This window comes from Prinia subflava, chromosome 1 (genome assembly GCF_021018805.1).
Source record: "Prinia subflava isolate CZ2003 ecotype Zambia chromosome 1, Cam_Psub_1.2, whole genome shotgun sequence".
Taxonomy (NCBI): domain Eukaryota; kingdom Metazoa; phylum Chordata; class Aves; order Passeriformes; family Cisticolidae; genus Prinia; species Prinia subflava.
Window position 1 is genome coordinate 22,904,830 of NC_086247.1, and position 14,258 is coordinate 22,919,087.

At 41.7% G+C, this 14,258-nt stretch overlaps 1 protein-coding gene across 2 annotated transcripts in view; it reads right to left on the reverse strand.

The window, feature by feature from the left end:
- PTDSS1 (phosphatidylserine synthase 1) overlaps positions 1-14,199 on the reverse strand; it is a 28,403-nt gene extending 14,204 nt beyond the window's left edge. For both annotated transcript variants that reach the window (XM_063390613.1, XM_063390607.1), the window contains exons 1-5: positions 13,888-14,199; positions 8,575-8,666; positions 7,030-7,074; positions 4,781-4,905; positions 1,721-1,879 (exon numbers count right to left, since the gene is read on the reverse strand). In XM_063390613.1, the coding sequence (XP_063246683.1) occupies positions 1,721-1,879; positions 4,781-4,905; positions 7,030-7,074; positions 8,575-8,666; positions 13,888-14,066 (600 nt within the window). In that variant the 5' untranslated portion in view covers positions 14,067-14,199. The remainder of the gene's footprint in view (positions 1-1,720; positions 1,880-4,780; positions 4,906-7,029; positions 7,075-8,574; positions 8,667-13,887) is intronic.
- Positions 14,200-14,258: the final 59 nt, after the last annotated feature.

A 14,258-nucleotide genomic window follows, 5' to 3' on the forward strand; every position in this document is an offset into this window, starting at 1 on the left:
ACCTCTGCAAAACTTAAAGAAATAATTAACAAAACACATAGCAAACTAAAGTATGTACCTCCACAAAAACAGTACAATTCTTGTCAGTTAATGAACATACATTGTGGCTTTGGAAGATTATTGGTATGATTTTGTAATAAAGTATCTTTTAAGAGATGTAAGCATAAAGTACTGAAAAAATCAGATTTGAGAAAAGAAACAAGAAGAATGTTTTCTGTATACAACAAGAATGAATGCTGGCCCATTTATAGTACATTACAGTGACTAATACCCATGACAATTCCTGTGAAAACTCTAGTAGAAGTGTATCAAAACCACTTGTTTTTCTTTAACAAAGCTATGTGAATTCCAACCTTTTCAAAAAGGAAAATTTGAGTTTCTCTTCAGGACCCAAGTGATACAGCATTGTTCATTACCCCAGTAAAGTTTCCCTTTCATCTTTTTCATTAAGTTGCCTGAGAGGGGTGATAGCCTACAAAGGTCAGTCAGATCCAGGCAAAGATCAGAAGCTACAGATAATGAGGCAGCAAAGCCCAGAGCAGACATTTGCCTGACAGTCTCTCAGGTTCTCCAGCTGCTTTCTCAGAATGAGAGACCAAGGTCTGCCTGCTTCCCAACTTTAATCCAACAGTATGGAGCATGAGCCAAGTTTCCCATTTCAGAACAAGGAGTTGGCTGAAATGCATTAATGCTAATAGGAGATGCTCACTAAATCCCTGTGAAACTGCCCTGATAACTTCTGGAGGTTTCTAATTACTCTCCTGAATTATCTAATTCATCAAAAATCCATTTGAGTGGTGATAACATATCTGTGGTTTGAACCTTGTCCAACACATTGCCTGTTCCAATAATCTGCCATCCAACAAGAGGAATACTCGACACCTGATGCTGTGTCAAATTAAAGAGGGGGGTTGTGCAATGAACAATAATAAGGGTATGAGTGAAACAAATCCAAATACATTCTTTTCCAGAGGGAAAAAATGAGTACAATAACTAGCTAAGGTGTTTTCTGTGAACGGGTAATTGTGAAATCCCAACCTTATGCAATTTCAAAACCACAGTATCCTTCAATGCCACAGAGCAAAAAAACACATTTTGAAGAGGAACTCATGGCACCAGGATTTTCAAACTTGGAAGTTTAATTTTAGACTAATAAATCCTTATCTATGTTTCTAAATTATAAATGCTTTGTCAGATAAGCCAAGCATTCTGAAGACAGCAAGCTTTACAGAAAACTGATTTTAAAGACCAATTTCAAGTGTTTACATCAAGAAGATCCCTCAACTCCATTTCATGTGTACTTAATGCATGACTATACACAATGTGTGATACTGTTGTATGTGAGGTAAAGGGACTATGAGAGTAGATCACAGATACTGCAAAGTGAAAAAGCAGAACAGTTGCTCTGAATCAGGAAATATGTGAAGTAGAAAAAGTAGCATGATCCCCACAACAGCAGAAAATAAATTATGAATGGCACAAATAGGCTGACCTAGACTTCCTTTGTATTCAAGCAGTAATAAATCACTTACCTAAAACCCAGCTTGCTGTTGTGCACTCATTCAGCTGCATCAATTAGTCAGCATCTCGTTTATAAGACTTAAAACACAAATCTATACTGAGAACTAGAGAGCCATCTTTCTAGTAACATTCAGTCTTCCCCCAAGAACAATTCACATCTCATACCTTTGCTGATAATTAAGATAAAAGAGAGGCCTACCTCAGTGAGCTCCCAGGTGATGCTAATAGTCCAGCACAGCCCATAGCTGCGGATCAGCAAAGCCTTCATAGCCCAGCCCCAGAAATGTCCAAAAGCAAATATATCAAAGTGGCTGAGGATTCTCTCCCAGGTGATAACGTGACAGTTCACTGCATACTCCTGTTATGAAAAGAAAAAAATCCAGAACAAATTTGCTCCATCAACACACAACTTCAGAAAGAAGAAACATCTTTCCATCCAGTGCAATAAGCCTGGAATTATAATGGTATTAAAATTAGCATTATTTCATTTCCTTATCCTTCTAAACTATGGCAGAAAACTTCCAGTATTAAGACTTGGTGCCATCACAGTACAACTCTAATTTAAAGGGAAACAGAATAGACCTTGGTGCCTGAAAGAGCATGTATTTCCTCAGGGACAGAGAAGCAACAAAACCAATAAAATCAGGAACAATAAAACCAGCAAAAAATACTCCAGAAAATACTTGTTTGCCTTTCTTTGGAGTCTTGATTTGAAATAACCGCTTTTCCCCACATTCACGCTGCCTGATAATCAGATGTGGCTTATTGGTGGCTAAACCTCCCCAGTTTCTGATGTAATGTTACTCATGTCAATGTTTACTTGAGCATCTTTTGTGTCTTACTTTCTTCATTAAAGCAATTTCCCAGAACATATTCATATTGAGGATGTTCAGTCACAAGCTTGGATTGAAAAAAAAATTAGAAGATTAAAGGGAACTTGCAAACATCTTGTCACAGATGAGCAGCAGATCCCTTAACAATACTATTTAATAGTCTAGTCACCAATGACAAAGGAACCAGGCTCTCATAACATGTTGTACAGCAAATGCTAGATATCATTGCCCAACAAGAAAAAAAACATTGTTAGCCATCAGGAGGCTACAGCTGAGGGGTTCTGTCTCATCACTGGGCACAAACTGAACTATTCCTAACAGGAAACACATTTAAAAAATCTCTGCTCTTCAATCCTCCTAAAACACACATTGCCACCTGCAGGTGACAACACAGCACTGCTCAGTGCTGTTGAATCAAGAATTCTCTTTCAGGCCAGAACTATTGCTAATCCTGCACAAACGAACACAAATGAGCAAGCTGAAAAGGAGATAGCACAGAAAGATTTAAATCCTGGCCACCACAAAGAAAAGAACGCACAATTTCATTCAAATCCTCTATCAGCAGGCAGGTAAGTCCCACTATGGGATGACAGGAGTTGTGTAGGTTACTGTAAGTAACCCTTACTGCTGGTGCTTTCTCATGCATGCCCGTGCTGCTGGTCAGAGAAAGGTGCACCACTTGTTCTAAGGCCTGTAAACCTGCACCAAGAGAACTGGAACTGGCTCCTTTGCCAGCATGAGAAGCACAGAATACACCACAGTAGGTGCAGGCTCCTTGCTACACCATGATACCTATGATGAGTGAACACAATGAAGTTACTCCAGAAGTAAGGGTTTTTCCAGAACTCTTGCTTTTATTTTTACTGGGCCCTTTTCCTCTCTATCTCATTTTTCCAGAGGCAGTTCTGCCAGCCATACAGTGAAATGTATTGAAGTTTTTATATACCCAAGCAACTTTGGTAGTCCTGTGCAAGCAACCAAACTGCAGCCTTCATCACAGCTGCACTTTAAAAATTTACTCCAACTTTAAATGACAATATCTGGATTGCAAAGCAGACCAGGGCAAATTTCCGCTGACTGCTACAGTCAGGGAATCTGCTGTACTGTGGTTCTGCACCAAGAGTAATACTAGTCCTCCCCTAGATAGAATCTATTTCTAATTTAAATGACAGGAGAGCCAGGTGCATCTGACAAACCAACAGACTCCTTGTCTCAACACCCTTTTGTTGCTCAGCAACACCCCTGACGCCCGTGCTGGGGCTCCATTTAGCCACGAGTCCTCCCCCATCCTAGGGCAGGCTGCCCTCGCCTCTCCACCAGCACAGGGGGCTCCTGAAAGTCACAGCCCTAGAGCTGCACAGCACGTACTGCTGACAGGCTGAGGTGCAATACCTGAAGCACCCAGTTTTCCAGGCAAGGAGCCTGCACGCAGCCCTCACTATCAATCGACTAACGTGAGCCTACTGCACTGTCAAGATTTCCATTCCCCCATCTGCTACAGGGCGGGAGTTTGCAGCCACTGCTGATGTGGTGCTATGCATTGCTTTGCATAGGCAGTAAATTGCCACGTGTGGAAGACAACCAGTCAGTCTCCCTACTCATGGGGCATGAGCCCTGTAAAGGCACCTAGTATACAACAGGTGACCATGGTGGACAGACGCACAAATCCAAGGACAAGGGAGCATGTTGGTCAGGAGGTGAGGAGTAATTTGATGGGGTAGTGAGGAGGGCGAGACTGGCAACTCTTGCCTCCCCATGCAGCCTCCTCTTCTTCTCAGTGCCCAACTGCTCACACTGTGTTCTGCTGCCTCTCCACTCAGTAAACAGAAGAACACGCCTGGCTTTCCAGATTATGGTCTATGGAGGTAAATTCCCACTGGTAATAGCATCAGTGCTCAGTTGCTGACTGACTGGAAAGGAGCAGAGCCCAGCAGTTGCCACACAAACACGTACTCCACAAGCTCCATAGCACAACAGTAATGTACTAAGCTGTGAGCAACAAGGTGAGACCAAAGCTCTTTGAGTGCAGCACTATGGCATCAAAAACTCTGATCTGTGACACATACCATACAGGCTTCATTCAGATACTACCCTGCTAAGTCTATTTTCAGTATCCACGCTCATATCTATTACCCAAAAGAATCCGAAGTCACCCCACTGCAAATATATATCATATTCCAAATTGCACACTCATCCAAACATCTACATTAGGAAAAAAAAATACTGAGAAGATTGTTTTTCACACCAGCTAATTTCAATGTAAACAAATTGTCACTGACACAAAGGACTTGTTGACTCTGTCAAGTATAGGCACAAACTTGCAATGTTCATGCCAGAAAATTCAGATTTATCCATTCCCACTTATATAAAACATACCTAAAGTATGTACAATAAAGTGTACATGGATATGTTCCATGGATACATACCATAATATCTGCTTCCCTTGTGGCATATCGAAGATTAGGGTCCAGCCAGTACATCACTGCTTTTACCTGCTCAAAGTTAAGGAAGAGCACGAACACCAGGAACAGAAAATAGAGCACACTGAGACCTGCAAAAAGATTCAGTTTTAAAATCATGTTCACTCACAAAACTGCTTGGAACACGGAGTCCAAAAAGCTACTTTCAAACTGTTGTTCTACAAATGAATTTCTATATACAGCAGCTACATGCAGAAAAGCTGCAGAGACACCAGTCAGATGGCAATGTCTGAAGACTCAGCCCTTCGTATCCCCTCCTGTGACAAGTGACACATATGCTCAACTGCATGAACCCAATCAAAACAAAATCAGTCTAATCAATTCAGACATGTGCAGTACAAGGCTGTGATCAGGAAGCTCCTCAGTAAGAGATACATTAGGATCCAGGATTGCATTAGCTCTGTCCCTTTGCTTTAAGTATTCTTGGTCTCATTAACACAAGCCCCTAAGCCTTTACACAGATTTCAACATAAAGATCAATTTAATAATTCTACATGGCAATTCTGAGCTGTGCTGGTAATACAGAGTAATTATAAATATAAACTAATGCCTGTCTGAGTAACTTCTGTGAGCTGCAAAATTTGCTACTTGAACCTTTTGAAGGTAAATATGATTATTATTTATTTTCACACCACTATAAATTATGTATTTGGGAGTACCATTTCTCTCCTCCAGTCTGAATAAAGATTTTTTTTTTTTAAGAAAAACTTATTAGAAGTTGAGTCCTAGGTGTAGCTCTGTGGGCAGCTGAAGCTTTTGTTGAAACCACATCTTTACATTATCCACAAGCTCAGAGATATCCCAAGACCACATTTGGAGGAGGCATATAAACACTATTTCTATGGTCTCAAACGTACTTGTATCCTGTAGCAATGTCATGGAAGGCAGAAAGATTAATGTGAATAAACTCAGGATCTGCCATTCAAAATAAACTGCAGCAATTCTAAGAAGGCCTTTTAAACTATACCCAGGACTCACATGTAGATGGCCCCAATGTTTACCAGAAAACAACTTTTGTTCCGAGACACACACATGCACAGGGAGTATCTATATGGTCCTGTGCAGTCCCTCCCAGAAACAGGAGGGGAACAGATGTCACCCAGCTAAAGGAAGCACAGCCTGCAGGCCGGGGAGCATCTGCAAATGTTGAGGACACCAGTCCTGCCCTTCATCTACCAAAGGGGTCTGAGAACTGAAGCACAGCTAAATGAACCACACCAGAAGAAGCAGAATTACACAGGGAAAACGTCGCTCCTGAATTTGTATGCAGCCTTTTCCCAAAAGTACAGGGTCAAGCTCTGACAGTTTCAACATTGAGAATGACCTTTCACTCAACATGTGGTAGAGTAAAACTTGAAGTGAGCAGCAGGAGCTGTGTTTCCCAAACTTCCCAAGAAGCAGGTTTGTTTAACGAGTACTGTCTAATCAGCAGTATCCTCTCAATGTCAACAGATGAGTAATCAGCTACTTTGGGAAGCTACTTATTTTTAGATATAAGGTGGCAGGAGAGAGGAACATTCAGTCTGCCTAAAAATAATCAAGTGTCTAGCAGTCTAGCAAATGTTCTGTGAGCCGTGAATTATTTGAAAATAAAATTCCTCATGATCTTGCTGTGTAATTTAGATGTTTAAGGAGCAGGATTTAACTTGTTAGTTTTGTAGCTAACAGAATTATTTTTCAAACTATGAACGTAACTGATATTTACAGGTACTTTTAACGACATAAGTTAAGAATACAAATATATAGATGTCAAGAATTTTAATAAGTGCTAACCTATGCAATGGTACAATTTAATAAACATATAAAGTAATAGCATATTTTGCCAATAATGAAAAGAAACCACCTACTTAAGTGGATTTAGAAGTCAGTTTATACAGTAGCTGGGGTTGGAAGAGCTGACAGTAGGAAAGATGTGGGGAAAGGAGATTGGGAAGCACAAAACAGGATTAAACATAGTATCAGAATGAATGATCCCTTTTTGGTGACTTCATTTACACCATCCTGATACACAGTAACTACAATGATATTTCCAAACATAACTAAGAATAGATTATAAGCAACTGCTCAGGAGTGGGAGGAAAGTAACATTCACACAAGTTTGATGCAAAGTTATATTTCATAACAATTCCATTCATCAGAAAGTTAAAAAGACAGGGCCTGCAAAATCAATGCAAAAGTCAGAAACACAAACTTACCAAAAACCATCCTCCATAGAGCAGGGTGAGGACGTGTAAAGGGTCCTATAGGAGGCAAACAAAAAGCTCATTAGGACACAGTCAGTAAGAACCACAAAATTTATTTTTGAGCATATCACATATGACTACTTGGCATGAGCATGATTAGTTCTTCATCAAACTATGTAATACACCTGAAAGCTGGAGCTCTATGTTGTTAAGGAAAAGAAAATATAGCAGCAGATTTCAGAGTGGAAAAAGGAGACTGCCAATTGGTAACACGAAGACAAATTTTCACTGTTTTTATGGAGTCATGTCCAGAACAGTAGCATGCTGTTTGTTCAGCAGCCACCACATCTCAGGTGTCACCTGAGGATGTCCTGACCTGGTTTCCAGGCTGCAGCTTGCTCCCAATTAAGACATCCCATACAAATTTGTCTGTGTTAACAAAGAAACATGGCACTTAGCCTTCAGACCAACAAGAAATGTTACTAAGCATTTGAAATTTCCTCCTGAAATTTCCAAATTGAACATTATATATACAAGAAGGAAGGCACCTATGCTCTTTACCAGTGTCAAATTATTTACTTTAGAGCCAGTGATGAAACTGATTTAATGGGCTAAAAACCTCTCAGCTAATGTGAACAGCAGAGAAGGTAAATCTGGTGAAACTGGAAAACATCTAAAGATGAATCATACATTTAGGTAGCAAGAAGGGCTCAACAAATATTTTCAGCACACATGGCAGACCTCTCTTTCACCAGTGTATGCATAAAGCTAAATTTTCTCTGGCATTCAGTTTTTCAGGCAGAACTTTGCGAAAAATGTGCATATACGATTTTTAATGTATGGTAAAAACACAGCCCAACTCTGCAGTACAAAGCTTCCCTGAACATGATCACTTTTTTTTCCTGAACACTGCCAATTGTGAGATCGTTTAGACTTGATCCAAGAATTACGATTTTGCTGACAGCAATAAGTAAAAATTTAAAAAAACAAAACAGACAAAAAAGCATTTCTTCCACAGAATTAAGTGACACATAAATGTTCTTATGTTTTTACAATTTCAGCTCCTCACGCAACGACCAAAACTTTTGTCCAACTTTAACTTCTACTGAGCAACTGTGGTTTTACGGTGTAAATGCAACTTAAACCATTTCTATCACTATCTTCTGGTAAGGTGTTGTGTCTCAGAATTTTTAGAATTACACTTCTGTTGGAACACACTGAGGCAAAGTTGTCCTAAACATTATTCAAGGATCTGTTAGCATCATTTCTGAGCAATCTGAGCTGCAACTGCACATCTGCAAATAGGACACTGATTTTGAGAACTTGAGTCCCTTGTTAAATACAGACTATAAACAACAAGCTATAAATAATACTTTTCTCTCTCAAGTATGACTACAACCCATTTTAGACTGTTCCTTAATATAAAAGAATTCAAACGAGTAAAGAAAAAATACACTGAAAATTGGTATTTAAATAAAAGTCAAAGTAAATACAGTAGCAATAAAGAGAAATTTGCATTTAAAAACATGAAGTATAAGCTGTATACACCTTACTCACCATTAGGAAAAGCTAGAACACTGATGATTAGAAAGAAGAAAATCACAGAGAGGATACCTCTCCAAATATTATCCTCTGGTACAGAATCATCCCTAAAGAGACAGACAACACAGTATTAAAGTGCATTATAAGGATGAAGGCAATAGGTTCTCAAGATATATTATTTAAAAAAAGAATACATGGAAATTAAATGCATGCTCATTATGTAACAAGTTAAGATAGTAATTGCACTGAATGATTTTCACACTATACTTCTGGGCCTCCCTTTCTTAAAGAGGGTTAAATATTTAGTAAACACATTCAAGCCATGGCACGTGTTAGAAGTGGCACATAGCATTGTTAGAAGTGAGTATAGAAAAAAATGACCAAACTCAGCAAAAGGTGAAAAAAAAATTTCCCACTTTAATGTTTATAGAGACATCATCAAATTACTTTTACACAGCAACTTTTACTTTTACACCTAAACTAAAACCTCTGGAAACCTGGAAACAACTCCTGGGTTTCCCCCTGCTGTTTCAGTGCTACTGCAATATTCTTCACTCCCCTTTGCCTATCCCCAACACCAAATGCCTGAGATGAGGGCTGAAATAATGATTACAATCAGTCTTTAGAAATAATGAATGTACAGCTTAGATCTATAACAGAGACACAGCACAACTTAAAAGACCCAAGGAAAAATATGAATTTGTTTTTAGAGCTATTAAGCCAAAGCTCCAAATATAGTATCATGCATTATTTGTGCTACTGTTATATTATAGCCAGAAGAGAGACCTAAGAATTCAGTTTGGAATGCCAAGGCAAACTTGCCAGAGCCCTTTCTATTCAGGCAGGTAGAATATGGCAGCAAGATTAACAAAATAACTTTTAAAAATTAACTTTTCTAACCAGCAGTTAGAAAAGTTATTCTAACCAGTTTCTGGGATGCTTCAGTAATATAAACAAACTTCAGACTATCATAATTTAAACACTGAATATTTCATAATGTATCACCCACTACAACTGAAGTCAAAGTTTTACTATCTGCACAGTTTTCATGTACTTATGATCGGTTTATTCATTTAAGTATATTTCTTTATTTATTCACAACATGGTAACAAAAGAATTCCCAGCAACCTTTAAAGGTATAAAGCTCTTCCTGGCAGAGCATCTGTCATATTTCTGGATAGTTCAGTAAGGAATCCATGACTGCATAAATGCTCTCCACATTAGATACTTGCTGCAGTTACAAAATATTTCTCACTGAGCCATATTATTTTCCTCGAAACTGAACCTTAACAGCTCCACAGCAGGCTTTCATCTCTGTGAGGCATTTAAGCACCGTGTTAGTTTAAATGCATGGAAGAAAAAAGTGCATTAAACATGAATGGTTTCTCTGCAGGCCTTAGGGACTCTCCAGCACTTCTTTAAAACCAGCTGAGTTCAGCTTTACCAGTCATTTCCAGCAGCCATGCTGCACAGGCTGACACTTTATACCAGCTATAAACCCCAAGTCCCAGAGCTTAATTCTGGCTCCCTTGGCAATCCCAGGACCTTACACCATCCAATGCACTTCCTAGCCAGAGCCTCCAGCTCTGATAGCTCGGACAGCAAAACCATATCCCTCTTTTAACACCTGCAAATACCACATGGGAACATGCTGTCATGGCTGCCACCAAGAGGATGAACTTTTTTTTTTTAATGGAACAAATAACTACAGTTGCATCACATCAATTCATCATGGCCAACAAAGAAGTGAAAGACATTGCAATCACATCACTTAACTGCTGCACAAGGTGGGATGTAAGGTCCTCGCCTTTGCATATCAGGATTCTGAGTACTACTCAGCTCAGGAAACCTGTCCTAGACATATTGGCACCACTTCCCCCCAAAATCAACAAAGATGTATGCAGTCCTAAACTGCATTTTGTTCCATGTGAGTGGCAAGGCATTTTATTTTGGCTTGCAGGTACATTTCACCAGGGATAGACACCCAATCTTCTTGCCAGAAGAAGGTAAGAACAGGTGGGAGCAAGAAACTTGCTGCTGCGCAATAGCTCATATAAGAATTATAGTCTTTACCTGGAAGAACCATTTTGGGGAATGCCAAAGGGACAGATGCAATCACAACAAGCTGCAATGAGGAAAATGTGCTAAATCATCTCCTCACTTAGCTCCAGAAATGTTGACTCTGATTCTGAAATACAAGCATTCATGCAGCAAAAACAAGGTTTCTAATGCTTATGTGGGAGGACAGATGAAAATTCTCTCAATTTTAACCCACTTTATGAGGGCATTTTTCAATTCTGTGGCTTTTTAGAGAGAAATAAAAAAAAGTGAATAATAACTACATAATCTTTATCCCTCTTCTGTTCTTCTCCAGAGTACTAGATTACAAAAATGTCAACTAGTGAGTTATTACATCACAAAAAGAGAGGATACTCAGTTGAGCAAAAAATAGCTAAGACACTAAATTTGGAATGTGGGAGAGGGAGGAAAACAAATCTTGCATAAACTCAACCAAACCTAATTACACAATAATCCAGTTTAATCAAGCCCATTAATCAAGGGACATGGAAGACAAAAGCCCTAAATCCTCACAAGTCTTACTCCTGCTTCCACAAACCCCTGCAGCTTCATACCAGGAGCTACTAGTCTGTCACCTTCCTCAGACCTGTTGTTGTGTCCCACAGAATATCCCTTCCAGGACAAACTCCTGCTAGCTGCCTCTGGGCTCAGAGAGGGCCACACCTCTGTCTAGGGTGAAAGAGGACAGGGAGAGCTAGAGCCACTCCACACCTCTGCCCCAAGGTGCAGCATGGAAGCAGAGGAGCCTGTGTCTGCCTCATTCAGCAAGAAACAACCAAGGAAGCTGCAGCCATCCTCAGAAGCTCTAGAAGGATGTGCTTTAAAGAACAGAATACCCTCTATTCCCTACTTTAACACAGAAAAAATAAATACACATTTCTTTCTCTGGATTACTATCATACCTGTAGATTACTGCTATCTGTTTCACCCTTATCTGTCAGCTCAAAGACAGTAGCAGCTGCTCTCAGTGACCCTAAGGAGAATTTCATGCTATGTAAGACTTGCTACACACAAGGGAAAACCCTTTTCTACGTTTCTCGGAACCCTCCACAGTTCTGACACCAAATTATAGAAGAGACAAGAAAGACTTTAAGGAACACAGAATTTCCTCTGCCTATGGTGAAGTTCCTGAAAAAAAAAATTTTACTTCACAACATCAGCATGAATCTATAAAAGAAAATCCCCCACTCAACAAACTGACCAGGAGAGCTACGGAACAACTGACAGCACAGGGGAAGCAAAGAATCACTTGTGACACCTTACAGGGAAGTCTACAGTGCCTTGTGCCCAGAAAGTAGGAAAATGAACTTAAACCTCACCTTATTGCATGAGTCAGTGTAGACTCAAAGCAATAAGCTGATGGAAAGGAACACAGACTGTAAAAGCATGTGAGAAAGTATCTCCTCTTCCCCAGCTTCTCAAAGAGGGTATATGGTTTAGATGTGTCTCAAATGAGGCCCAGAGGCAGCACTCTTATATCACTCAGGAGATCTATGAAACTCCTACAATAGTTGAAAATAGCAAAAGGAGGAGAGTGGAGAAAGTAAAATCGCAGTACCTTCCACAATCTGAGAAGAGGAGAAACAGAGAAGAGTTAAAGAGGAGTCATCTGGTATTTAAATACAGGAAGTGAGGCAGAAATAGACAGAGAGAGGAAAATGGAACTGAAGAAGTCAGTTAGAAAGGCAGCAAAACAAAGGGAAAGATAAACCAGCAATCCTCTTGGAAAAATGCAAACAAACATCCCGGAAGTGAAGCAATTTTATTTGGGCCTAGAAGACTCCAAAGTGACGAAATTGCTTCTTAGCTCATCCTCTGCTTGAAAGAATTAATGGCAAAATTCCTTCCCCAAAGGTGAGCAATCAATTCCATTAATCCTTCAGAATGACATTGTGATGAGAATCTCTTAGTGACTCAGAAGTTTGACCTAAATTAGCCCTTCAGGGAGAAAAGTGATCAGGCAAGGGGAGGAGGAGCACTTGTAGCAAAGGTCTGTAATTAAACATTGTAGCAGAGCACAAACATATGTCTCTCTATGATTTTGGAGTTAAGAAGGGATCCAAGTGGAATAAGGGATGCGCTCACCAAAAGTATCTTCCTTGGGGCCATACACATGTCGAAACAAGAAAAGGCACACCTCAGACCATTTGCAGTTACACTATTTTCCTTACGTTCCTGTCTCAACTCTAGCCATCTCGGCCATTATTTCACAGCCAATAAAAGCTATACTTTTGGATTCTTAGAATAAAACATAAGATTACACACCAGACTGTGTGTAGAGTTAATGACAAATAATGACTTTCTCACATCAAATGGAGAGCTGCCATGAATGAATGTTTTAAGGTGACTTTTAAGGGGGGGATTCACCACCATAAGAGTTTAAGTCACAAGACCACTGAAATCCGTGATTGTGTACACACAATGCCACAAAAGTTTAAATGAGCCTGAAACCACACTGCACTACTTAGCCAAAGCCTCTCAGAAATTACTGCCTACAGACTACACAATTTAGTCTAAAGCAAGATTATACAATAATCTTTGGATCCAGTAGGAGGCAATAAAAAGTATGCACAACTTCAAAAAACATGCAAGATACCCACCAGACTGCACCACTGTACCCTTTGTTTTCAAGTAAGGCTCCCGAAAAAACCTCTCCATTCCTAGCAGTATCGCCATGAATGACTGCAGGGCTGATGCCCACAGAGCCTTCCTGTGGTGTGCAAAGGATGTGGCTAAGCCCATCCGTGCCAGGGCCTGCGCCAGCCTGAGACTGGCCACGGACAGCGTGGGGCACACAAGCGACGCCACAGTCACGCCCGTCCCCTGGAAATCATCTACCTGACTGATGTCACTGCGGGCTGCTCGACAGCCTAATAAAGCCCATTTTTGGCAACTCCTCGAAACACACGTATTAGTAGAGACTTCAGCAGAGATTCTCCAAACGATTGACAAGTTCCCAGGAAACGCTGCGGGGATGATAACCGCTCGGGGAAGGAGGGGAGGATGCCCGCTCTCCAGCACGGGCCTGCCGAGCAGGGGGCGCGGGCGCCCGGGGCTGCAGCAGCCGCCCGGGGAGGGCACCGCAGGCACGGCCCGGCCCGGCCCGGCCGGAGCCGCGCGGCCCCAGCTCCCCCGGGGCCGGGCACGGGCACTGGCACCGGCCCTCCCCGTTCCCTGCCCGGGACCCCTGCGCGCCGGGGCTGCCGGCACCCAGGGGCGGGGCCGCGGCTCCCCGCGGCGGCCGCGCACCTGGTGAAGGCGAAGGCCATGAGGCTGAGGATGGTGAAGCTGAGGAGGGTGATGGTGTGCGGGCGGTAGAAGAACTCCAGCGTGATGTCTTCCACCTGCTGCTCGTTGATCATGCGGAAGTGCAGGCGGTAGTTTACGTCGTCCTTGCTCAGGGTCCGGCTCCCCACGCACGACACCATCTCGGCCCCTCTCTCTCCTCGTCCCAGTGCAGCTGTAGTTGCGCGGGGCGGCGCAGCCAGGGGCGGCGCAGCCAGAACCGGCGCGGCCCGAACCAGCCCGGCCGCCCGCCCGCGCCGCGTCCCGCCGAGGGCAGCCGAGCGGGCCGAGCGGGGCAGCGCCGTGCCCGCCGCGCCGAGGGGCGGAGCTCGCCC